This window comes from Fulvia fulva, chromosome 2 (assembly GCF_020509005.1).
Source record: "Fulvia fulva chromosome 2, complete sequence".
Classification (NCBI taxonomy): domain Eukaryota; kingdom Fungi; phylum Ascomycota; class Dothideomycetes; order Mycosphaerellales; family Mycosphaerellaceae; genus Fulvia; species Fulvia fulva.
In genome coordinates, this window is record NC_063013.1 from 6684772 (window position 1) to 6707912 (window position 23141).

At 54.1% G+C, this 23141-nt stretch overlaps 11 protein-coding genes across 11 annotated transcripts; 5 read left to right on the forward strand and 6 right to left on the reverse strand.

The window, feature by feature from the left end:
- Nucleotides 1-54: 54 nt before the first annotated feature.
- Nucleotides 55-768, reverse strand: CLAFUR5_03796 (Spherulin-1A; the record flags this gene model as incomplete). Its single annotated transcript, XM_047902944.1, has 3 exons — nucleotides 55-305; nucleotides 369-692; nucleotides 750-768. 3 exons carry the CDS (start codon nucleotides 766-768, stop codon nucleotides 55-57), a joined length of 594 nt encoding a protein of 197 aa, XP_047758509.1.
- A 1027-nt stretch (nucleotides 769-1795) lies between these two features.
- CLAFUR5_03797 (uncharacterized protein) lies at nucleotides 1796-2392 on the forward strand (the record flags this gene model as incomplete). Its single annotated transcript, XM_047902945.1, has 2 exons — nucleotides 1796-1977; nucleotides 2029-2392. 2 exons carry the CDS (start codon nucleotides 1796-1798, stop codon nucleotides 2390-2392), a joined length of 546 nt encoding a protein of 181 aa, XP_047758508.1.
- Nucleotides 2393-2776: 384 nt separating this feature from the next.
- CLAFUR5_03798 (Translocation protein SEC62) lies at nucleotides 2777-4003 on the reverse strand (the record flags this gene model as incomplete). The annotated part of the gene is made up of 1 exon (XM_047902946.1): nucleotides 2777-4003. The coding sequence occupies one exon, from the start codon at nucleotides 4001-4003 to the stop codon at nucleotides 2777-2779; it is 1227 nt and encodes a 408-aa protein (XP_047758507.1).
- Nucleotides 4004-4506: 503 nt separating this feature from the next.
- Nucleotides 4507-5114, reverse strand: CLAFUR5_03799 (uncharacterized protein; the record flags this gene model as incomplete). The annotated part of the gene is made up of 2 exons (XM_047902947.1): nucleotides 4507-4939; nucleotides 5002-5114. The coding sequence occupies 2 exons, from the start codon at nucleotides 5112-5114 to the stop codon at nucleotides 4507-4509; spliced, it is 546 nt and encodes a 181-aa protein (XP_047758506.1).
- A 670-nt stretch (nucleotides 5115-5784) lies between these two features.
- On the reverse strand, nucleotides 5785-8759 carry CLAFUR5_03800 (Pumilio 1; the record flags this gene model as incomplete). The annotated part of the gene is made up of 3 exons (XM_047902948.1): nucleotides 5785-6188; nucleotides 6242-8648; nucleotides 8709-8759. 3 exons carry the CDS (start codon nucleotides 8757-8759, stop codon nucleotides 5785-5787), a joined length of 2862 nt encoding a protein of 953 aa, XP_047758916.1.
- A 3520-nt stretch (nucleotides 8760-12279) lies between these two features.
- Nucleotides 12280-13117, forward strand: CLAFUR5_03801 (Eukaryotic translation initiation factor 6; the record flags this gene model as incomplete). The annotated part of the gene is made up of 2 exons (XM_047902949.1): nucleotides 12280-12314; nucleotides 12412-13117. 2 exons carry the CDS (start codon nucleotides 12280-12282, stop codon nucleotides 13115-13117), a joined length of 741 nt encoding a protein of 246 aa, XP_047758915.1.
- A 523-nt stretch (nucleotides 13118-13640) lies between these two features.
- Nucleotides 13641-14595, reverse strand: CLAFUR5_03802 (uncharacterized protein; the record flags this gene model as incomplete). Its single annotated transcript, XM_047902950.1, has 2 exons — nucleotides 13641-13975; nucleotides 14031-14595. The coding sequence occupies 2 exons, from the start codon at nucleotides 14593-14595 to the stop codon at nucleotides 13641-13643; spliced, it is 900 nt and encodes a 299-aa protein (XP_047758914.1).
- Nucleotides 14596-15932: 1337 nt separating this feature from the next.
- CLAFUR5_03803 (uncharacterized protein) lies at nucleotides 15933-16756 on the forward strand (the record flags this gene model as incomplete). Its single annotated transcript, XM_047902951.1, has 3 exons — nucleotides 15933-16218; nucleotides 16269-16473; nucleotides 16555-16756. The coding sequence occupies 3 exons, from the start codon at nucleotides 15933-15935 to the stop codon at nucleotides 16754-16756; spliced, it is 693 nt and encodes a 230-aa protein (XP_047758913.1).
- A 296-nt stretch (nucleotides 16757-17052) lies between these two features.
- Nucleotides 17053-17346, reverse strand: CLAFUR5_03804 (uncharacterized protein; the record flags this gene model as incomplete). Its single annotated transcript, XM_047902952.1, has 1 exon — nucleotides 17053-17346. The coding sequence occupies one exon, from the start codon at nucleotides 17344-17346 to the stop codon at nucleotides 17053-17055; it is 294 nt and encodes a 97-aa protein (XP_047758912.1).
- A 2082-nt stretch (nucleotides 17347-19428) lies between these two features.
- Nucleotides 19429-20477, forward strand: CLAFUR5_03805 (uncharacterized protein; the record flags this gene model as incomplete). The annotated part of the gene is made up of 3 exons (XM_047902953.1): nucleotides 19429-19589; nucleotides 19671-20193; nucleotides 20262-20477. The coding sequence occupies 3 exons, from the start codon at nucleotides 19429-19431 to the stop codon at nucleotides 20475-20477; spliced, it is 900 nt and encodes a 299-aa protein (XP_047758911.1).
- A 456-nt stretch (nucleotides 20478-20933) lies between these two features.
- CLAFUR5_03806 (uncharacterized protein) lies at nucleotides 20934-22985 on the forward strand (the record flags this gene model as incomplete). Its single annotated transcript, XM_047902954.1, has 1 exon — nucleotides 20934-22985. One exon carries the CDS (start codon nucleotides 20934-20936, stop codon nucleotides 22983-22985), a length of 2052 nt encoding a protein of 683 aa, XP_047758910.1.
- Nucleotides 22986-23141: the final 156 nt, after the last annotated feature.

Genomic DNA, 23141 nt, shown 5'->3' on the forward strand with positions numbered 1-23141 from the left:
CCATTATCTACATCTATAGATTCTTAGTATTGCTATGCTAAACGTTCAAGATTATCACTTCTTGCTAATCCCACACTTCCTCAAACACTGCTCAACCCCCAGCGCCACATTCGCCGTTATGACCTTTCTGAAGTCTTCGATACTAGCGCCGTTGATTGATTGCACGCCGAGATCAGCTTCCACCAGCTCTGCGTCGAATCCAAATAGCGTCTGAGCAGCCTGTTCGACACCGGGGTCTTCTGATGCGAAGCCGGCTACGAATACGGCTGGTTCGCAGTCGGGGTTGAACTCGGTGTGGGCGGCGCCTGGGGTTGATGTTAGATTTTTGTTGATGTTGAGATGGATGGGGCTGGGTGGATTGAATGTACCTTGGGGAAAGACGGTCATCTGATACTTCTCCAACATATTTCGAATCTGATCCACGCCATTCTTAGCAATAGATTCCGTCCCCAACCTCCCCTCCACAACAGTATTAATCTCCGAACTCCGGGGCTGCGTATGCGGCGTATTAAAACCACAGGCACCGATAAACCCGACCGTCATGCCTACGCCTGTGCCGATCAAGGCTGGGAAGACTTTACAATCTGCTTTGACGGTATGGCCACCCTTTCCTGTTGTGATAGCGTCGGATGGGGGGTTGTTGAAGTCGTATTTGAAGTCTGAGGCGGAGAGGAGGGCGATGCGGTCGAGGGCTGTGGGGGGCTAGGAAGGGAGGCGGCGGCTTTTGCTTGGACATGCGAGAGACTCACTGCGTAGCAAAGCTTGCATCACGATCCAACATCTATCGGAGCCTCACGCTACATCACGTCTCCCACAGCTCCGCCATTGGGACTGTATGCATGTGCAACACGCAGACTGTTCGCCACGCCCGCCATGACTGAGCTCGACACACTTCTCTGTACGTTTCGTGCTGCTTGTGATGTCCCTCGGTCCAATCGAGTCTTCGCATCGAAGCAAGCAGAGCTGGCCTGCGTGGCCTGCGCCGAGCCCTCGAGTATGTTCCATGTTCCAGGCCAGGCAGTTCTACCTTAGGCCTGTTGGACCACGTAGTCATAGCCGCAGCCAGCTACACTTGGCGAAGCGCATCTGAGGAAACCCAGCCCAGAGGTAACAACGTGTGAAGAGTATTGTGAAGATGAAGTGAAAGATGAGCCTGTCTGTCCAGTAGCGGGAGAAGCCGCACACACTGAAGGTACATAAGCAACTAACTTCGCCCCACCTCCATCAACGGGCTAGATGGTGTAGTCGGCTCTGCGCAAGTCCGCTTTCGACAATAACAAAGCTTCGAAATGACATGTGTAACCCGCTCGCCAAATGATGGCTTAAAAATCGTTGAACAGAAAGTAAAAACTCGGTTTAGAGGGCCAGTAGGCAGCCGGGGTTTTCTATCGCGACTATCATGGGAAAAGCTAAAGAGGTGTAACCTAGTGCGTCTTTTTGCTGGTGCGTAGGCTGGGGTTTGAGTTCGAGTCCTGATAATGACAGGTAGTGATAGTAAAGGGTCGAGCGTTTTTCTTTTGTCGTTTGCGCGCTGTGGAATTTTTTGGATGTCACGTGCAATATGCGTTCTGTTTTATATCATCTCTCCACTCTCCAATATTTTAATGCATTTTGGTGATATTCAGTGGGTGGTGGGGCAAAAGCGGCTGCACAACGCTCCAAAACGGCGCTGCATGTGAAGGTCTTGGCACTTGCTGAAATAGCAGGAACGACGACTTTTGGACCACACGTATCTTCGCAAACATCATCAGGACGCGTGCCTTTGCTTCGCAAGCTCAACATACCGCTTAAGAAGATGGAATCCGCCGGCGTGCCTCAGCTGTCACTCAAAATCGAGCTAGAGGACGCGAAGCGCATCATTACCCAGCTGCAAGCCGATCTCGCCAGCAAGGAGAAGCAGCTCAGCGACACACGCAAATTCAACCTTGAGCAGTTGATCAAACACCGCGAAGCTGAAAAAGCGCTTCGAGTGCACCAGTTAGCTTTAGGCCATTCGCACCCTCGAGTCCTCACTAACACTATCAGCAGCACTGCGCCGCCTCTCGAAGACAACAGCGAAGACCAAGCCATCGCATCGTCTACCAGTCTCACCACCACCCACAGGCCAACAAAGCATGGCTGCCCCGGTGCTCAACGTTCTGGACTCCCTATATCGCCACATCATCTTCCAGCAGGCCCTGCTCATCGTGGCGCTGCAAGATTGGGTCCATCTGCACTCTCATCGGGCCGGACAAGACCTTCGAGACAACCTATGATGGGATCTGGACGCCGCGAGGATCTGGATCCACCCCCCTCGAGAACTACTTTCCGATCGCCGTGGGAAGCTCTCAATGCCCTGGATGACGGTGCGGAAGTACATGTAGAGAAGGATCGAGAGCAGGAGGAGGACTGAGCACAAATTGTCTTTGCCACACAGCGCTTTCACTCGGGCGGAGCTGTAGACTGAACCTCCGACTGTCGATCAAATTTGTGGTGGCGTAGAGGGAAAAGTGAATGGTGCGCTCTGGGTCGTCTTGCGCCAGAAGCGCTTCATCGGATGTGAGGGTATGGGTGGTAGCTTCATCGGGAGGCATCTCTATCGGTTGGCATCCTTCTGTGCAATGCGCGGGCTCTGGAAGCGCTGTTTGATCGACTGATGACTGTCGCTATGTTCGGCTACACGGGATCGGAATGAGATTGACATCTGAGAACGGGGCCTCAAGGAATACATGAAGCATGGCATGATGTCTACACTACCCATACCATCTAACGCCATCGCTCAAGCATCAACGCCATCTCAATCTTCATCACCCTCCTCCACACTCGCCTTCTGCGGCTCCACAGCCTGTCCACCACTCGCCGGCGCCTCCTCCGCAGGCGATGCAGGCGTACTCTCCACCGGCGCAGTCGCCGAAGCCACCCCAGTAGTCACAACAGGCTCACTCTTCTCTCCCTTCTTCCCCTTCTTGCCCTCCGCTTCCGCCGCCTTCAACGCTCTCCTCTCCTTCTTCCTCAAACTCTCCTCCTTCTTCCGCTTCTTCATCGCCTTATCATCCTCATGCCACGCCCACAGCGGCTTGAAACTGTCAAAGAAGCCTACATCTTCGAACAGGTTCGGGTACAGCCAGAGACCAGGTGGAACAGCGAACATTGTGATCAGGAAGAGGATCAGGCGAACGATCGCCATGGCGAAGAAGAGACCAAGAAGTCCGAGCATGCCCATACTGAGGTACCAGACTCCGATTCTGAGCTTGACGGGCCAGACAGGGAAGAAGACGACTGCGAGGATGAGGGCCAGAGCTCCAGCTGCGTAGAGCTTGTTCTTCCATTGTGATCCTTCGTATAGCCAAACGTAGTAGAACTCATCGCTCGCCTCTTGCTGCGGTTCGACCTTGACTGTCCACAACCCCTTTGTCCTCTTCTTCTTGCCGTGGTCGTGGCCTTCGTGTGGGTCGATCTTGCTCACGCGGAGGGCGAGGAGTGACATGGGGAGGGTCTTGAAGCAGTTCTCGGCAGTGACGCGGTCTTTGACTTCGGGCAGGATTGGGTTCTTCTTGCGTGCCTTGACGTAGGCATCGGATTGGAGGGCTCGGATCGCGCGCTTGACTTTGAACATGTCCTTGCGCTGCTGGTTCAAGATGCAGGTGCGGGGCTTGAGATCCTGCTTCTGGAGGAAGTGGGCGACGGCGAGACCTTCAGGCTTGGGTGGACCGGGTGCGATGGGGACTTGCTGGCCGGGTTGTGCTCCCTGCGGGCCGTGTTGGTGCTGGCCTTGCTGTTGTTGGGCTTGTTGCTGCTGGTGTTGCTGCTGCTGGGCGTGTCGCTGGGCTTGGTGCATGTATTGTGCTTTCATCTTCTCGACGTAGTCTGGGACCGACATGCCAGCCTTTTCTGCATCGGCGGCGAGTTGTTGCTGCATGGCGCGGATCTGCTCTGGGGAGGGTTGTTGCATCTGTCGCATTCCTGGTGGAGGCCCGCCTTGCTCTGCGCCCGGTGGCACCTGTTGCGGTTGTGGTTGAGCCATGTTCGTGGTATCGTGTTTGTCGTGCGCAGGGAAAGGTGGTGGTGGGTGGTGTCTCGGGGGGTTGTTCAATAGAAAGTGCCAGGTGGTAGAATAGATCTATTTCAGGACAAGTCTGAGAACGCGGGCACAAGTGACGACGTGTCCCCGGCTCAGAAACAAAAAGTCAAAGTCTCTCGAAAACAGCACCTCACCTTCACCTTCGTGATAGCAGTACAGTCCTTCACGATAGCAGATTGTATTCAACGATATCGCAAAAAGCGATCATCGAATACTACTACCACAATGCTCTCGATGACACCACCCATCGCCGCTCCAGACCGCAAGACGCCACATGCACCCCAAGCACAAACACGAACACTACACTAGAACTCACCACTGTGGATCCAGGACCACAGCAGATACAGTACACTAACATACATACGTCCCATCTCTCACCAAACAGCCTCCCCCCCCTCCACTCCTCCGCTCTCCCACTCCTCCGCCAGGACCAGTTCCAGTCCTCATCACCCCCTCCCACCCTTATACCTCAACACCCTCACCTCCTTGGCCCTCTCCCCTTTCCCCAGAACATACTCAACCCTCTGCCCACTCCTCAGCGTCCTCACATTCCCAAATGCATAACCCATCGTATCCGTCTCCACCAGCCCAGACCTGTAAACCTTGACATACTTCCCCACATCTACTCCCATCGGACGAATCAACCCATGCCCGGCCTCGTCATCGAAGGACACGACGACGCCGTAATTAAGGTCGGAAGTCTTTACCTTTGACGACGAGGTAGAGGATTGAGATGTGGTATGGGCCTTGCCGTCGTTGCTGCCGCCACCGAGCTTTCGTCCCAAATTGTCGAAGAAACCGCCTCGTCCGTTTTTCTTCTTCTTCTTCTTCTTCTTCTTCTTCTTGTTGCCAGATCTGGCAGAGCTTTTGAATGTATAACTGTTCACATGCATCAGCGCGCGTTCGCATATGGTGTCTTTCGGTGGCTTCGGCCAACTCACAACGCAACAACAGCAAGCCCAACGGCTCCAAGAAGAATCAAATCCCTGTTCCTAGCCCATATCGATGGCTGCGGTAGAACCGTGGACCTAAAGGGACTGCGAAATCCGACCATTGCCACCCAAAGTACTGTGCTGCCTTGATATAGACTTCAACTAGCTCAGAAACGCAGGTGAATCCCGACTTCGCACAGGCCAACTCCCATTGCTCCACTTCGCCACATGATCCGTGGTGGGTTTACATGACATTAGATCAGGTATCAAGGTAGTACAAGCCAAGATCTAGATGTCGAGGTCAAATCGGGAAAGAACCGATCAATATCATAACAACCATACACATATTCCATACAAGTAAGTAGGTAAGTAAAAAGGCTCGAAAATCCTAATAATCCGGGTATATCCATCCATCCGATCCATAGATCCATCGTCCATAATTCATGTTCATACCCCATTTCATACCCACCGAACGCCATCTCTTTATACCAAAAAGGTGCTCAACTGCCGCATGCCATATTCATTAGCAGCAAGAGCAGCCCAGCATATCGCAACACGCTATAACATCCGAGAAAAAGAAGGAGCTACCCATATGCTCCCCTTGTTGTAGTAAATCAGTTCTGTACGCCATTCCATGAATACCTTCCTTCGGTCCTTTCTGCTATTGCTGCTGCCTGTACGCCTTCGCTATGCAGCTGTAATGTCCTGTCCATCCCATAAAAACTCCTTTCCTTTCTGACAAGGTTGTGCATATGCGTGATTAAGCCTGTGGTCTCATTTGATGTGAGATAGTCACCGGTGGATGCCGGTGTGGTCATTTGATTGGTCGCTTCCCTGTCGGCTCTTGTTCATGGCTCCTTCGACGGCATCGCCGTTGATGCTGGGAACGATCGAGCTTTGAGGCGTGTCCGCGATAAGCGGTGGTGGTGTGTTGGCTGCTGATGTGTAGCTGCTTGGGAAGGGCGGCGTCGCGTAGTGTGGTGCATATGTCGGGCGGATGTCTCGGCCATTGGCCATCGCACCGCCGGTCGCGCTGCTCATGCTGCCATTGCGAGGAGGATCAAATTTGTGCATTCTCTTATCGATGGACATGATTTGCTTGCCGCAGCCTGTGCGTTTGGCGTGTGTAACAGCTGGCTGAATGACCTCTTGAAACATCATGTAATCTTGCTGGTTCAATGTGTCCAAAAGTTTCTCTGCGTAGTTGTTAGCATGTAGCATAATGTCTCTGCAGATGAGGGTCACTTACGAATGACATAATTGCCAAAGTTGTCCTTGATCATCAGCACGAGAGGGCTCTCGCCTTCGATGCGTCTCTGGCTATTTTGGACCAGACGCATAACGACTTGGTGTCGCCACTGCTCACCAGACTTCTCCAAACACTTCTCGACGACATTGCTGGCAAATTTGTGCTTGCTGTATCCCTCCAGATTGTTCATGACGATGTCGAGGACCTCCCGTCTGCACGCTCCTTCGTCATGTGCGACGATGTGCTGAACCACGTAGTTGCCAAACTGATCAGAGATCATGGTATGAATGCTGTTCATCAGTTCGGCCATGATCATCGACTTTTGCGGCAGGTCGCACTTCTCCAAGCATCGCTGGATGACGCGACACCCGTAAGCGTGTATGCTTAGACTCTGCACCTGACCCGCAAAAGCTTCGATGATGAAAGCGATGGTGTTGGGGTGGCATCGCTCAATCGCTTTCTGGATGACATGGTTGCCATTCTGGTCCTTGACACAGTCGAGGACGTGGCCTTTGAGTTCTGCCACAAGCTGTTGCTGTTGGTCGACGAGAACGTGATCAAGCGCCTTCTGCACAACGCGGCACCCATACATTTGCTTGCTGAGCGAGTAAACTTGACCTTGCATCTTCTTTGCCAGAATCTTCTTGTGCGACATGTCGCCGTGCTCGAAGAACTTCTGGATCACATAGTTCCCGAAGACATCAGTCATGAGAGGGATCGCGTTGGGCTCGATCTCTCGAAACACGCGATCTTTCTCGTCAGAGTTTGCAGTCTCGAGCTTGGTTTGAATGAAGCGCGAGCCATGTTGATCACCGCTGAACTCGGCAATATGGTCGTAGATGTCACGAAGCTCGTAGCGCTTCGTCTTGGTGTTGGACTTGAACTCATACATGAGCGCACTCTGCACGCCATCGCCGGAAGGGTCCTCACGTGCGCCATTTGGAACATCGATACCAGGTATACACATGGGCATCATGTTCATGTATGGAGGAATACCGGCGTATTGCATGGCGGCTGGGAATCCGTACTGATCGTACATTGTAGCCGCATAGGGACTCTGGACCGGTAGCGGGGCAGCCATGAGCTGGCGTGTGCGTGGGTCAAGGTATGCTTGCTGTTCAGGAACAACAGGTGTTCGACGATTCATGGCAAGCGAGCCGTTGCTAGAGTTCTGCCAGTCGGATCCCCGCGGAACTCCTTGCTGTTCGAAAGCGCGCTGAGATAAACCATTCCCATTGTACGGCTGTCCAGGCCTGAAGTCGAAGGCACTGCTTTGCAAACGTCTCGCGGCGAGTGCCGGGATCTCGTATGCTGAGAGAAAATCAGTCTGTCGCGGTGTGGTTTCTTCGACGCCAAGGAAGCTCATGTTCTGTCGATCGTAGTCGTCCGAGTCCTGTGGTCGAGCAAGGCCATTGTTCGTCTGCCAGGATGAACGCGACATGCTCGAAGTACTGTAGCCGTTGTATCCATTCGATGAAGGCATTGGTCTGTACGAGGTGCTGGGACGACTGTCTCCGTTCATGTTCATCTGCCCGAACTGCATTGCAAGCTGATCACCGCCGTTCATGTACATGCCGTAGCCACCATTACGCTGCGACGAGATCGATGGTGCGCGCGAGCTGTTCGTTGATGGTCGTTGAGACTGCCGCGAATAGTCAACGCGTGAGAATGAAGGTGGCTCTACATCTGAATGTCGCGATGGTGGCAGACTGTTGTCTCTTGAGGTTGGACCGCTTGTGGTGCGATGGAAGGGAAATTGAGTGCGGCGTTCGTCAATGGGAGATGGAGTATTCTGATCACCCCATCCTGCGCTTCCGCCAACGGCAGAATCTGGCTTCGTCTTGATGGCAGGGTCACTGGGTCGGTTGAACTTCGTGTAAATGTGTGGAGGCTCGTCACCTCGTCCGGACAGACCGTTGCTGAATCCATTGCTGAAGCTCTGGCGGGTTGCAGGTAGCGTGGTTGCGTTGAGACTGATTGCTGGAGCACGCGTTGCGTATGGCATTTGGTTCTGGCTGAACGGCATGGTGGCGGTGGTGTTCGCGTTGCTGGCACTTCGCTGCGGCTGCAGTGAGTTGTCTGCAAATCGTCCGTTGGGCTGCATCGATCGTCCGAGAGTGTGGTGGCGAGCTTTTGATGCCCAAGCATTGCGGTTGACCCAGTCTTCCGAGACGGAGGAGTCGACGAGAGAGCCAGAGCCAGTCTTAGCCTCAGGCTCCTCCGTCTGTGTAGTGACACGCGACACTGAGTTGTCTCGAAGGGTCGCGTCCGATGTCAGGCCGTTGGTCATCATGCCAGTGGTCGATGCCCAAATGCTGTTAGAACCCCATGGGTTGACTGTTGCTCTGATTGTGCCGTTCGTGCTCTTCTTATTCGTCGTGGTGTTCATGCTATTAAACGATCGCGACTGCAACCCAACGTCAGCAGGGCGTTCCAACGCTACCGAGTGTGGCTGTCGGCCACTCACAGTGTTGGTGAACGCCATGTTGCTGCTGGTGCTGGTCGCACCATGAGACATTATACAAAGGTATGTGCGAGAAGTGAGATTACTGTATAGATCGCGGCGGTCGTGAAGGTCGTGGTCGATGGAAAGTGGTGTAGTGTCTACAAGAAATGCGCCGTGCAGCAGTAGCGACAGCTGAATAGGGAGATATGGCGTTGCAGGAGCGGGTCTGCGTCTGGAAGCTGGACTATACAGAGCTTGTCAGCATTATGACACACAAGGCTCCCAGGCACCGGTACGCCCATGAGGACGCTGGCAGCTGGGATGCGGGTGGTTTGTGGGCTGTGGAGTCTGGGGCTGAGCGTACGTACTACCGCAGCTATACACTGGTTCTGCGCGCGAAGGCGTCTCGGTGGTGGTCGGTGGTGGTCGGTGGTGGTGCTGGTAGTTCGCATGTACACAGTACAGGCAAGCAAGCAAGCAGCTGCGCAGTCTGACGCCGGGACGCGGCGACTCTCAATCAGGCCAGGCGGCTGCCAGGGAGGATCAAAGGTATGTGAGCTGGGGACAAGTACACGGTTATGTGCAAAGAGACGCTGCAGGGCTAATCCCTCTCGCCGGCGAAGCGTAATCTCACGGGCGGCGAATGTGCTCAGAAGCACCACCTGCGCTGGCCTGAGGACGATGAGAGCGGTAGTGGTGCTGGGAGTGGTCGGCGGGTCGCATCGATGGAGATGGTGCGCGCGCTCAACAGGTGTCGGGCGGCAGATATGTGTGGGGGTCGCTGGCCAGACATGCAAGGGATCTCTGAGCAATGCTGCGTGTGGAATGCGCCAGTGTCTGTTGCCAGCAAAGGTAGAGCAGTATGATGGGCAGCAGCCGGGTTTTGGTGGGATGTGAAGCAAGTCAAGATTGTGATGGAAGAGGAAGGACAACGGACTGCAGGCGGAGAGGACCTGCTCTAAGCTGCGCTGCACGAACAACAACAAGAAGCAAGTGTAAGTCGTAGTCAAGAAGGCGGCTCTGGGGCCCGGTCTGCGAAGTGAACCTGTCCTGTGCGCTGAAGGGAAGGGAGAGTCAAGAAACGACAGCGAACAACATCCATGCATGATGCAGAATTCCAGCCTGTACGTCGGTCGGCGCGTACACGGTCTAGCTATGTATAGTATAGCCCGCGACCCTTGGAACGGACTGCGTTCAACCCTTCGCAACGGGGCCAACATCCCATTTGCTGCCTGTATCCTGTAGCCTGCAGACAAAGGCCATACTGCCAACGCCGCAGTCCCCACCGCAACGCCTCACGATCACAAACACTGCCGGTGCAAGATACTCTCTCGTCTCTGCGCAGCCAACATTTTACTGTCTCGCGGAGTGCCATACAGCAGCATCGAACGCCTCCCAGGCGCAATCCACGGCCACTGTACCGCAATGCTGACCGCTCTTCCGCCTTGCTGCGTGAAGCCTTCTGCGTTGACGAGACGTTCGTTTCAGCATCCACTGAACGGCCCGCGACGTCTCCTCAGGCGGAGCTCCCCTCATCGTCCTCATCCAACCCGTCCAGCGTTGTGTTGCACAGCAGCAGCTCGGCGCAGGCTAAGGTGGATCTTCAGGAAGGGCTTGCTGGCGTCGCTCCGATACGCTGCAATGCGAATCATCGCGTAGCGGCAACCTTGAACCATGAGACGTGGCTAAGTCAAACTAACTTGAGTCTCTACAGACACCTTACTCGTGCGACAACGATACCAAGAGACAGCATCACCATCTCGAACAGTCTGGTAGTGCAGACGGCGGAGAGGTCTGTCGCGCATGCAGGGAGGCCGCCTTCCCTTCATGTTTGCTGCGCGACTCCACATGAGAAATGCACGTCAAGCCTGTTTCGACATCCACAAAAGATCCGATGCAAGCATCCGAGCTGCACATCACTCATCTTCCAGGAATCCGGTAACTCAAGCCACTGCAGCATGAAGGAATATCCGAAACGGCTAACCCAGAGATTTGGTGACATGCCTCGTTTGATAAGACATCTTCAGAGCCGCACCCTCGCATCGCAGCACATCGACAGCAAGGCCTGGAAACGGTATCCATGAGCGAGGGAAACTTCGCAGCACTTCACAGCACTTCGCCTAGGACGAATATGCATCGACAGGTATGTATATTGCCGTTGCATATACGACTTATCTTCGTTCCGGAATGCATCATGAAGCAGCAATACGATCATCATTATCGCAACGTCTTTAGCCCGAAACAGTCTCCGACAAAACACCCGGTGCGCGCGAGCACTTGCCTCAACCGTCGGAGAATATATCGCTCAAGCTTTACACGCTTCAAGGTCGTTCTATAGTCACGACAGCCGCCACGATAAACTCAGCATTCAGCTGCGGCACCGAAGGCAGTCCTGCAGGTGTCGTGAAATAACATCCTGCATAGCAGCTATGACTTATGCTCGTTCATCGCACTATGGCAGCCACGACAATGCATGAGTCGAGAGCCAATGCTGCTAGACGAAATACTTCTTTAGCAAAACATACCGACTTTTCCTGTTCGACTTCATTAGGATCACGCCAAACCGCTCAAGGGCAGTGCCCGAGGCATTGGGACATGCTAGACAAGCCATATGCCAATGCTCTTGAAGCCTCTTCGTTTGTGGGTAGGATTGTGCCTGACGAGCAGAGGCATATTATCTCGAGATACGCCAATCGAGCGTGGCCAATGCGTAGACACATCCGCGGAAGCCCTCACCTTGTCATTGACGGTTACTGGTAAGATCAAGCCAAGGCAGCAGACTGACAACACCGCCGCACCGCCGCACCGCCGCACCGCCGCACCGCTCACTCGACCCCAAACATTTCTCTCTTCCCGACGGATGCATGCTTTGCTCGAAGTCAAGATTTCAGGCCATTAGACACGAGCAGGGATGTGCTTCTGCTCATGTAGACCAATGCCTAGTGAGGAGTAGCATTCGGTAGTCGACAGATCCATGTGTCGCCATGCTCATTCGTGCCAGCGTGGTGAGTCCATCGTGGCCACTCATGAGCTTCACGCCAGCACATTGTGCATGTGCCCCGAACCAATGGCTTCAGATGAGTTCATCGAGCTCTGATCGTCCACGTGTCGTCTTTCTTCAGGTTTGCTTAACAATCGTCGTGCGATACCTGACCTGTGATGCAGCGCGGATGATGGGGGGTATGGTCTAGCAGCATTGGACCTTGCCACCAGCAAAGCTTGGTGTTTAGGTAGAGCTTTCAACAGAAGTCCTAATCAATATAGTCTCAGCCATCAAAATCTCATACTGCGCCGTGCCATTGAGTCACAGTCTAGCACCATTGTAACGCGATGAACATACCATGAGAGTCGATGGCTCATCATCGCTAGTCGCCCTTTCCGTGGGATGAGTCAGAGCACGAGCCACCGCTAGGATCTGATAAGCCGAAGTGACGTTCTCTTCAAATAGAGAGAGCTCTTCACAAGCTCAGGCACGAACAACCGCTCACCACTACATTGCCGCCGCAAACAACAAACAGCGCTCTCCAATCTCATCCATATCGCCACATTGGACACTGCAACTCACCTCGACAACACCACACCAACCTCAAACATGGCGGTCCGCGCATCATTCGAAAACTCCAACGAGTACGTCCATCAGCCCCACCATCACGCAAACACCACCACATCCCACACAAACATTCATGCAGACCTCATCGCGCCAGCACTAACAAGGTCTTTCTAGAGTCGGCGTCTTCTCCACCCTAACAAACTCCTACGCCCTCGTCGCCGTCGGCGCCTCGGAAAACTTCTACAGCATCTTCGAAGCCGAGCTCCAAGACGTAATCCCCATAACGCACACCACCATCGCCGGCACGCGAATTGTCGGCCGCCTGACGGCCGGAAACAAACACGGTCTCCTCGTTCCCACCTCTACAACCGACCAGGAACTTCAACACCTGCGAAACAGCATCCCAGATACTGTCAAGATCCAGAGAATCGAGGAGAGGCTGTCAGCGCTGGGGAATGTGATATGTGCAAACGACCACGTCGCGCTCGTGCATCCGGATTTGGAGAGGGAGAGTGAGGAGATCATCGCAGATGTTCTCGGTGTGGAGGTTTTCAGGCAGACTATCGCCGATAACGTCCTGACAGGGTCGTACATGGCGCTCTCTAACCAGGGCGGAATCGTACACCCGAAGACCTCAATCCAGGACCAGGACGAACTTTCGTCTCTGCTACAGGTCCCGCTCGTGGCGGGCAGTGTGAATCGTGGTTCACCAGTGGTGGGAGCGGGCATGGTGGTAAACGATTGGATGGCTGTGACGGGACTGGACACGACTGCGACGGAGTTGAGTGTGGTGGAGAGTGTGTTTAAGTTGGGTGAGGGGATGGCGCCCGGGGCGATCAATACGACGAATAAGGAGACTATGGTGGAGAGTTTCTACTAGATGGCAGGGCAGAGTTGGTAACGACGAAGCACGATTGCGAACATGGAAGCATGTATATGGTTTACATGAGCGTGGCGTTTGGAAGGAAGGGCTGTCAAGGCCTTGGACCGTGTCATACAGTTTTCTGTATCATATCGATGAAGCATGAATGGACGCAATCGCTGACTTCGCTCAACGAAGGTATGAGATGGTAGTCAAAGCTCGTAACAATTCATCAATGTCTACCGCACCTCCCCTAAGAAATTGCCAATGCGATCATCCTCCTCCGAAAGAGACCCCACAAACACCCCATGGGATCAATTCAATTCGCCTCCCTGCAATAAACGCCACCTCCCATACCCGATAACCATCCACACCCATTAGTCGTGCTGGAGACTGGACCCATCTCAAGCGTGCAGAAGCATGGAAAGCTGTCTGGCCACAGCAGAGCCATGCATCCGCGCCATCAACTACCATTGCCAGCCTTCTGATACTTCCCATAATCAAAAACAGAGTCAACTTTAGCATCAGCATCAGCATCATTCTACTCCGCATCCTCAGCATCGGCATCTGCCTTCTCATCCTCAATAGAGACACCAGCCTTCTGCGCTGCCTTCTTCCACTGCTCGGCTTCACCCCAGGCGCGCTGGCATTCAGCTTTGAGTTTGTCGCAGCTGGAAGAGAGCTCGGCAATGGCTTGTTCGGTGAGGAGCTTTTCGAGAGTCCATTTCTCGATGTTCTGGGTTTCGTTCTCCTTCAGCTGGGTGATGAATTGGACTGCGCGAGCGAGGATGCTGCCTTTGTTCTTTTCGCAGCCCGGCACGATTTTAGCGAGCTCGTTGATGCCTTCGTTGATGGTTTCGCGGCGTCTGCGTTCGACTGAGGATTGGTTAGTGTGGTTTCAGGTTGTGGCTTGTGGCGAGGTCATGCTTACCCTCTTTGTGATTGTCTCGTCGCACCTTGTGCCACTCTTCAGTGCCGACTTGAGGCTTGGGCGTGCTTTGATTGCCTGCTGCCCCACCTGGTGACATGTTGCCATTTGGCGCGTTCTGACCGTCCTTGGGTAGGATGTTGTCAAAGTCGCCAAAGCTTGAGGTCCTCTGCGCATTTGGATTATTCGGATCAACGCCAGCACTTCCAGGCCGGTCACCTGGCTCCTGAGTGGGTTGTGTCATGAATGCCGACTCGGTCGATTGTGGAACAGTCATCGTATGGTAAGCCATCGCCGCAGCCGCAGTGTCGCTCGCGCTTGGAATCCCGCCCTCGTGCATCTCTTCGTGTCCTTGTGGATGGTGACCTTGATCGTGCTGAGGATGTTCGTGGCCCTCCATATCGTTGTTGTGATGCGACAGTGCTGCCGCAAAGTTCATGTCGTGGTGGGCTTCCTCCTCGCCTGGCATCTGGTATGGGTTGCCAAAGTCGCTCTCGTGCATGCCAGGGGCAGGGCGTTGGTCAGGCAGGTCATCAGCTCCACGCTTCCTCTTAACAGCGGCAGCCATTGTGGTAGCTGTTCGTTCCTGGTCGGGTCGATGAGGTCTGAGCTTGGTGTGCGTTAACGGGGAGTCGTCTTGTGATATTGCAATGCGCGTCTATGAAGATCTAGAGTGTCTGTCAGTACGCGACCAGTGGCCATCTTCATGCGACACGCTCGTGACATCGGCGTGGTGGGAATTGATCATGCGGTCGAGGCTACAGTGGGCTGCTGATAAGCATCGTAGAGCTGAAGCATCGCAGAGGGCGCGCAGGAGCTGGCATTGAGCAGCGTAACTGTGCCATCCTCCCATCGCCCATCGCGTCGCAATCATCCTCGAGTCGCATCGTCTTGAGCTGTCGCAACCGTCATGGTGGCCTGCTATCAGTCGCATCGTCGCGATAGTCGATCATGGCGATGCGGTCGCAAGCTGGCTCTTTCGTGTTTTTCTCTGCGATGCGCGATGGTGGCGAGCTCGTTCCACTGGGAGATATGAAAGGGACTCAACGTACTCAGACCAACAAGCCGTCTCTTCGGCTTCAGATGTTCCCCGTTCCTCACGTGTTGTTATCGTCAGGTGATTTAGAGATGAACGTGATATGAGGAAGGCGGAGTTTCGGCTATTCTCCTTCGGCTGGTCCCGACCGCTGAAACGAGCGCTTTGACGACAGGTTCGAGTTCAGCTTGCGTTGGTGGCACAAATAAACAGGATTCACAATAAAACACCGCCGCTGTCGAGATATGGAGAGGGCGTGCTGGAGGTGTGAGTGAGCAGAAGGGCGGTCATGTGCAGCGGACCGATCACATGCTTCCCACATCGACGCTCTCCACTCAGGTCACTCCTGCGCGTCGAACCCCACGGCCAGCGACCAATCAGCACGTTCGACCTCACACAACGCACCACGTGCCAAAGAGCTGCCACACCCTCTCCTTTGTGGACGAGGCAATTGTTGCTTTGACTTGCTTCAGCTTCCCTGCCCAATAAAGACGAGCGTGACATGCACCGCAGCCTCATGTGTGATGGAAGTCCACTATCACTATGGCCGCGACGCCTCGAGCTCTATGGCTGACTACCATAGGTACACAAAGTGGCTAGGCACCGGTCGAGGCTCGTGAGATCTTGCGGCCTGGAGGAGCCTTGTCTTTGCCCAGGCAATTAGCAAGCTGAAGCTCAAGCTGAGTATTGACAATGTGAATGCAGCAAATGGCGATGTTTCTTCATGCACTATGAAGTCTTACCAAAGCTCACCTAGGCGGCCTCGCTTCCGCCTGGAGTGACCGGTGAGGTGAGGTTATGCATCGTGCGGAGCTCATGATATTCTCTTCGGTCATATCTCTCCTTCTATTCAGCAGCACATCGCCAGGATGGCTGCCACCATGGGAGGACGACCGCCATCCACCGACAACAGCAAACGCAAGGCCGCCATGGACGTTGCTACAAGCCTCGGAGCGCAAGGTCCTAGGAAGCGATCGAAACCAACCCGCAAGAAAAAAGGCGACCAGATGAAGAAAGCCAGTGATATCTTCCGCTTCGTGGATTTACCAGGCGAGCTTCGTGACAATGTCTACGAGAAGGTCTTCGAGGGTCGCCCAACCAGACTACACCGCAACAGCGCCAACAAACCCCTAGCTATAGAATCAGGGCTCGCACGTACCTGCAAACAGATCCGCTCAGAGATGCTAGATTTGGCTCTATTGCAGGCTCCAATCATCCAAACAAGTGTTACCTCATTGCCTTCTTCAATCGACTCTCCGAAGCCCAGCTCGCCAAGCTACAGCCATCAAAAGAAAAGACGCCAGCAAAGCGAGTTGTCAGAATCGAGCTCATGTTCGCCATCCCAGCTGCCGGCATCGAAACTCCAGCGTTCGGCTTCCCGAGAGAGGTCAGGCATTTGCCGGCGTTCGAGTAGCTCGCTCGCTGGCTCAATCGTGCTGGAAATTCAGACAAGAAAGGAACACAGATCGACTTCCAATACAAACCTTGCAGCAACTGCTTCCCGCTCTGGTGGCCGATATCGAGGGACGTCAATCCAGCGACTTCGACTGGAAGGCGATTTCGCGAGGCGAGGAAGATTTTCAAGGCCATTCTCAAGGCTACTTCCGAAGACTGCACCAAAGTCCCAGAGTGGCGTGTCGGTGGGCTGAAGGAGGATGTGGAAGGCGAAGATGAAGAGTGTGGTGATAGCTGACTTAGCTGTATGAGGCTGCTAGATCACTCGTTGAACGACTCCAGGAAATGCGCATTGGGAGAATAGTGCTGACAGTCTATACTGAAGCGCGATCGCCCTCAAAGTCTCCATCAACCGTGACGTCGAAGAGCGCGAGTCACAGCGGCTTGCTACTATGCTGTGGCGCGAGTGGAATGAAGCGATAACGACAGCAATTGGAACTGCTTGGTCCCGTTCATAGTACGACTGCCTCAGAGCCCTCTATGTTCCGCCACAGGCGACTCAATCACCATACGTCCCTTGGAGTGCTACTTCTCCTATACCGACTCCGCCACTCCCTCAATCCTGCCCTCCGCCATCGCCTCCACCTGCCTTAATCTCTCTTTCACCCTATCGAGCTTTTGCTCGAGCATCGCAGCCTCCTTCTTGCCCTCATAACACCTCTCCTCCATCTTCTCGATCGCATCCTTTTTGCCTGCATCTCCATTCGTGACCTCCACGTCCTGCACCTCGTGATGGACCGGCATTCCTGGCTTCGTGTACGTTCCCCACTCGAGTATCGCGAATAGGGCGCCGTGAATAATTGCGATCAAGAGGCCCGCGAGTAGCATTGGTGTGTGAGGAAGTGCTGCGAGTCTCGGAGATGAGGTGGATGGTGGTTGGATGTTTTGAGCTGGCGAAGGCTAGGCGCGTTTGAATAGTTTTTTCAAGGCCTGGTGCGTTTGCTAGTTTGTTTACTTTGCAGTTGGCACAGCGGTGAATGTGAGACAGTGACTTTGCGCAAGACAGCCACTGGAGTCACATGCAAGCGGCGCTTCCCGCTTTCAAATACGACTTCCTTCCCTCGACGTCACCTTTCGCCAGAGATCGTCTCTGACCTTTGTAATCTACCGATTGAGGAACCCATGATCGCCACGCGCTCCGGACCCTCTACAGCTAAAGCCGTGCTGAGGTATTGTCATGCAAGGTGGATTCTTTCGGGCCTATTCGGGTTGATGAAGGCTCGTCGTGCTCGATCTCTGCGAAAGCGCCCTTGCTAATTCGCGCGACTTGTTCGTGGCTGACATGTGAAGAGGTGAATGTCACTCACGTTTACGAGCTGCAAGCGGTGGCTGGGAAGTCAACCACATCTCTGGCGATCATGCCACCTGCAACACAGAATATTAAAATTTCCATTTCCGGTCTCGCTCTTCTTCCTACTTACGTCCTACATGTCGCGGCACCACCCCGACACCAAAACGACCATCTCTCGCTCCCGGCACCATCAACGAGTGACTTACCACGTCTCCTAGCTCGAGGCCTGAGTGTCGGGCGGGCAGGGTTTGTGATCACAGGTCATACCGAGAAGTGTACACAAATGGCGGTCGCACAACCAAGGGATCCAAGGGGTGGGCCGTTGTCCTTCTGCCGATGGCCTTGTGCGAGCAGCCTCGTTGCATGACCCGGAGCGACCGGCCCGGGGCATTCGAGGTACTACTGGCGGGTTTGGCACGTGTCGACGAGGCAGTCAGCCATCGACATCACCCCCCCCCCCACCCGTCCCCCCCCCGATGTCATAGGCCGCAAGGTCTTCCTGCGCGAGGTTAGATAGGAGGAGAGGACACCAGCGAATGCCGTCCTACGGGCTTCCTGAAAAGGGAAAACAAAGGGACGGGTCGTTTGCCTCTCCTCCGGCAGCTCAGCGTTCCTCGCCGTGTAGCCTCGTTTGCCCCGAGATCATACACCTTTCGAGAGCAGGAACGTGGTAACCTGTCATCCCTAATGTGTGTGATGCGTGCCGGCCACTCGGACTGGCGGATGCTGAAATTTATACCGCAGGTCATCGTCCTTCGGCTGCGTGCTGGATGGCGGAGACCAGTATTCCGGACTGCTAGAGATTCGATGTTCCTGTTGTGTTGCATCCTGCATGAGTAACGTGTGGGAAACCCGCATCGATGGAGAGATTTTCTTCTCTGTTATTCCACCCACACGATCCACACGCCTTCGCTTCTTCGAGACTGATAGTCCTCGAGTATCATCGTCATCAAAGTCGAGGTCTGCTCCCGAACATGTCGCCCAGCTCGAAATGTCCTGCTGAACACGCAACTGCTCCTTACGCTCATGCACCAATTTAATCATCATACGCCTGCCGCCAGCACTGAACGATTTCTCTCACGCTTGATTTTCATGACTGATCTGCCAGGGGATCGGGGTTCTAGGCAAGAACAATACAAGAGTGGGAGTGCTCGCAGCAGCAGGAACAGACGGAGCTTCCCTCTCCTAGTCCGTACACAGACCACGAAGAAAGATCACCAGGTTGTGTAGAGAGGCGAACGAGCATCTGGGCAGTCAGCACGATTTGCTAATCGAAGAGACGGTCGGGTCCGTAGGTTGGCAGTGAAGTGAATCTTGAAGGAAGGCAAATGAATTGTGTCCAGCCGGTCATGCGGCTTTCGCCCAACGCTACCTACCTTCACATACCCGTGTAACGTAGCAGATCTGTAGCCGAATACCACGAATCTCAGGACAGATGCATGCGTTGCTGTTGTTCAAATCATTCACGTTGGCATGACGTGAGAAATCGGAGAAGATGCGGGACGAGCCGGGCGTCTCTCCAGCCTTCGAGAGCTCGACGTTTCGAGCTGCAGCAGCTCTTCCAATACTGTCTACACAGCCAGTTGCACTCTCCTCTCTACCCATTGGACGTCAACACCATGCCCATGATACGTGTCAATGCTCTGCGGAGCCTCAGATTCACCGGCGCACGAGCAACAGCACGAGCCTCGGCTGGGCGGACACAGGTCGTTGCGAAGCGCTTCTCGAGCAGCGGCGGCAGCCATGGAGGACATGGTGAGCCCAGCTCGGATCTGCCTTGGTAAGTGACGATGACAACATAGCCGGCGGAGATGGACGATGCGCTGGCTCGTCTCGATCAATGGCATTGACATGCTCCAAGGCTCCTCTCGGCACTCGCCATAACGCCCCCATCCGTCTGGTACCTCTGGCCCGACAAGTCGCACGCTGAGCACGGCGATCACGGTCACCACGAAGAGCACGAAGAGCACGGCGAAGAGGAGGAGAAGCCAAGCGAAGAGGATCAGTCATCCGAGGATGAGGCAGAGCAAGTAGACTCCGCACCAGCCGAGCAGGCCGATAAGCCAGAGAAGACCGAGGAAAAGGCAGGGCAGTCTTCTGAGAAGCCCGAAGAGAAATCTGAGGGTGGTGAGGAGAAGTCTGAGGGTGGAGATGACAAGCAGGAGGGTAGCGAGGACTCCGGCAAGTCCAGCGAGGGCGACTCGCAAGAGAAGCCCAAAAGTGGTGAGGTAGAGGGCGTGAACTTCAAGGGCAAGATGAAGCCAGACAGCGATGGCCACAAGGACACTCGCAAGACCGAGCCAAACCCAGAATCTCGAGGCACTCAGAAGAGGCGCATTGACTCTGGTCTTGGAAAGAATCTGGGCGAGGGTGATTCATCATCTGTGAGTTGGCCCATGGTCTGAACAGAGGGCATCCTCTATAAAGCTTGCACCTACTTACCACAGTCTAGGACCAGTCGACCGCTAAGCCAGAAAGCTCAGACGTCGGTGACATCACCAACAAGCAGAAGGGCTTCTCGACCATTGATACTAGACACTCTATCCAAATCGACCAGAGGGATGACAAGTCAAAGAAGGGAACTGGCGAGCCAGAGACTGCCAAGGCCAAGGGAACTGTTGACCCCAATGCCCCAGTCCGTGGTGGTCCAGGTCAGAACTCGAAATAAGCAGTTTCTTGCACTGAGCAAAGAGGAGACCACAGCGCGAAATCCTTGGCTGCTGCGAGTAGAGGAGCAGATGGGTAATGAATCCTCTTGTAAATATGTATAACTACCTAGAACAAAAGCTCATTGTCCCAAGCTGTAATGCTCCACGCGCTACGCACGTGATGTCTCCACAACTAGCAGGGATGGTACGCCGTCGCCCTCTTGAACCTTGCTTCTTGAACAACGGAGCAACGATCTTTCAATTCCAACAACGTCACTCAGAAACAGTGAACGTGTAGCAAGCTGAGACAACACATCTGGTTCATACATAGTTGTCGCAATCAGCTCAACCGCCACCAGAAACCATATTCGCCAAGGGCTTCCCAACGACCACCTGCATCAACTCCAAAACATCGCAACTACTACGTCACTGAGTACTGGACAGCAAACGACCACCAGAAGCACTGGTCGAGCGACATGGCGGAAGATGACAACCCGCTGATCAAGGCGTTGCCACCAGCCTCTGACTACTACACATACCTCACGATCATCGAGTACAACCTAACGCCCGAGAATCTGCCTGTGCTGCATAAAGTACTCCAAGATGAACAACTCACCACTAACATTGGCTGGGATCTAGTCCATCTGCTCGTTCCCCTCTTACCTGAGTCGGAGGAATGTCTGAAAGACATAGCACGACTCGGCAACCCACGAGAAGTCATCTTGAAGGTGACAGAGAGTTTGCGCCTCATCGAATATGATGGAATTGAGGAAGATGAACCTCAATCTGACGAGGGAGAGGACGGCAGTGCGGACGAGATCAGATCAAAGGCCGACAATACGACATATCCACTCAAGACTGCTGCGACAACAGCAGGCGGCAGCCCTGCTGCGATGGTAGAAGTGCCACCTCCACTTCCTCTACCGGTGAACCAATTCGTTGCACTGCTTTCAATGCTGGCAGTGCTTCATCCTCGGATCAAGACGAAGTACCCAACGAGATTCCTGAGCGCGACCTTACAAGCTATCTTGGCCAGCTTCTCGAATGCGCCAGCTGGGAAGCACAGAGAGGAGATGGTGGTGGCAATCGTCAAGACCGTCAAGTCTGTCACTGGTATTCAACGACCTACTTTACCTAGCAGGAAGAGTAGTGGTATGCTGCCTTCTAGTGTAGCAAGAGGCAGTGCGCCAGCGGCAGACCCAGAAGGATCGGCAGTCTCAGACAAGAGCCTCGAAGAGAGCGAAATGCAGACAAAGCTGCTGCAAGCATTTGTCACCCACGTTCTCGAAGAGTACATGCTCAACTTCTCTTCATACGACGGCGTACCAGGTATGGCGTGGTGCAGTCGGATTATGGAGAAGGTCCACCCTGAGCGCAGCATACCCGATGCCGCCACTTTCAAGGATCGCTTCGCCAACGAGGAGAGACTACATCGGCGGATAGATGCAGTCGGACAGCTCGCAAACCTGGCTCAGGATCTTCATATTACGGATGAGCAGTTGCTCGAGGCCGCTATCACAGTCGAGAAATCTGCAGAAGGAGATGCTGGTGATGAGATTGAGCCGCCTGCGAATGCAAAGGATATACCACTATCACGACTCGGGTCGCTCATGCTGTATGCTGCTCGCGAAGTGTCCACAATCTTGTACGACCGACCACGTGCATCAAGTCCGGCATTCGAGCTCTTCCCAGATCATCAAGAACTTCTCAAGCATTGTCTAGCACCAGCAGACATGGGTACAGGGCAGCTAGGTACAGAGCCAGAAGCACTCATCGATGCAATGCTCTCGCTCGGTCTCGTCTGTCTGGAACGAGACGATGTCGGCGATCCAGGCACCGACGAGCAGTTCAACGAGTATCTGCAAGTCATCGCTCTGCTCTCATCGAACTGCCCGAATCCAAACCTACGAGGCCATGCTCACTACCTCACCACAACAGTCCTCCGCTCGCAACCAGACGAGCAAGTCCGTCTATCCTTCATCCGCGACACACTCGAGCACTGTCCATTCGAGAACCTCAAAGTCTCCGCAGTCGGCTGGATCAAAGGCGAGACAATCGAAGCAAGCCCACCAACCCCCATCGCAGGCCACTCACATCCCCACGAAAACGAAAACTCGAACGTAACAACAACCTCCATCTTCGCCAAACCCCTCGCCCTCGACAGCCTAGCACCCTACCTCTTCCCCTCCCTCCACGCAGATCTCCTCACAGCCCCCATCCGCGACGCCTGGATGACGTTCCAAACCAACATCTCCTTCTACCTCGCATCTCTGAACTTCCTCTATCTCCTGCTCCAGGCGAAGCATATCCACGGCAGTCTGGACGTTCAGGATCTTTGGACGAACAACGATGTTGCGGGGAGTTTCTTGCAGCCGCTTAGGGATGCCAAGAAGAGGTTTTTGCAGGAGATGGAAAGTGGGTGTGCGTTGAGGGATGAGAAGAGTCCTGAGGCTGTGGCGGAGTTGGGGCTGTTGGAGGAGACGGTTGAGAGGGTTACGAGGGCGGTGGTGGGTTTGAATCAGGGTTGAAAGGTATCTCCATGGGTCTTGGAAGTAGATTTGTAACAGTCAGTCAGCAACTATCACAAGCCACATGGCCTCAAGTCTCTCGTTCCATGAAATAATGGCCACCAATGCCATCCCCACCAAGACTTTCTAAATTGTTTAAAGTATGACACAAAGGAA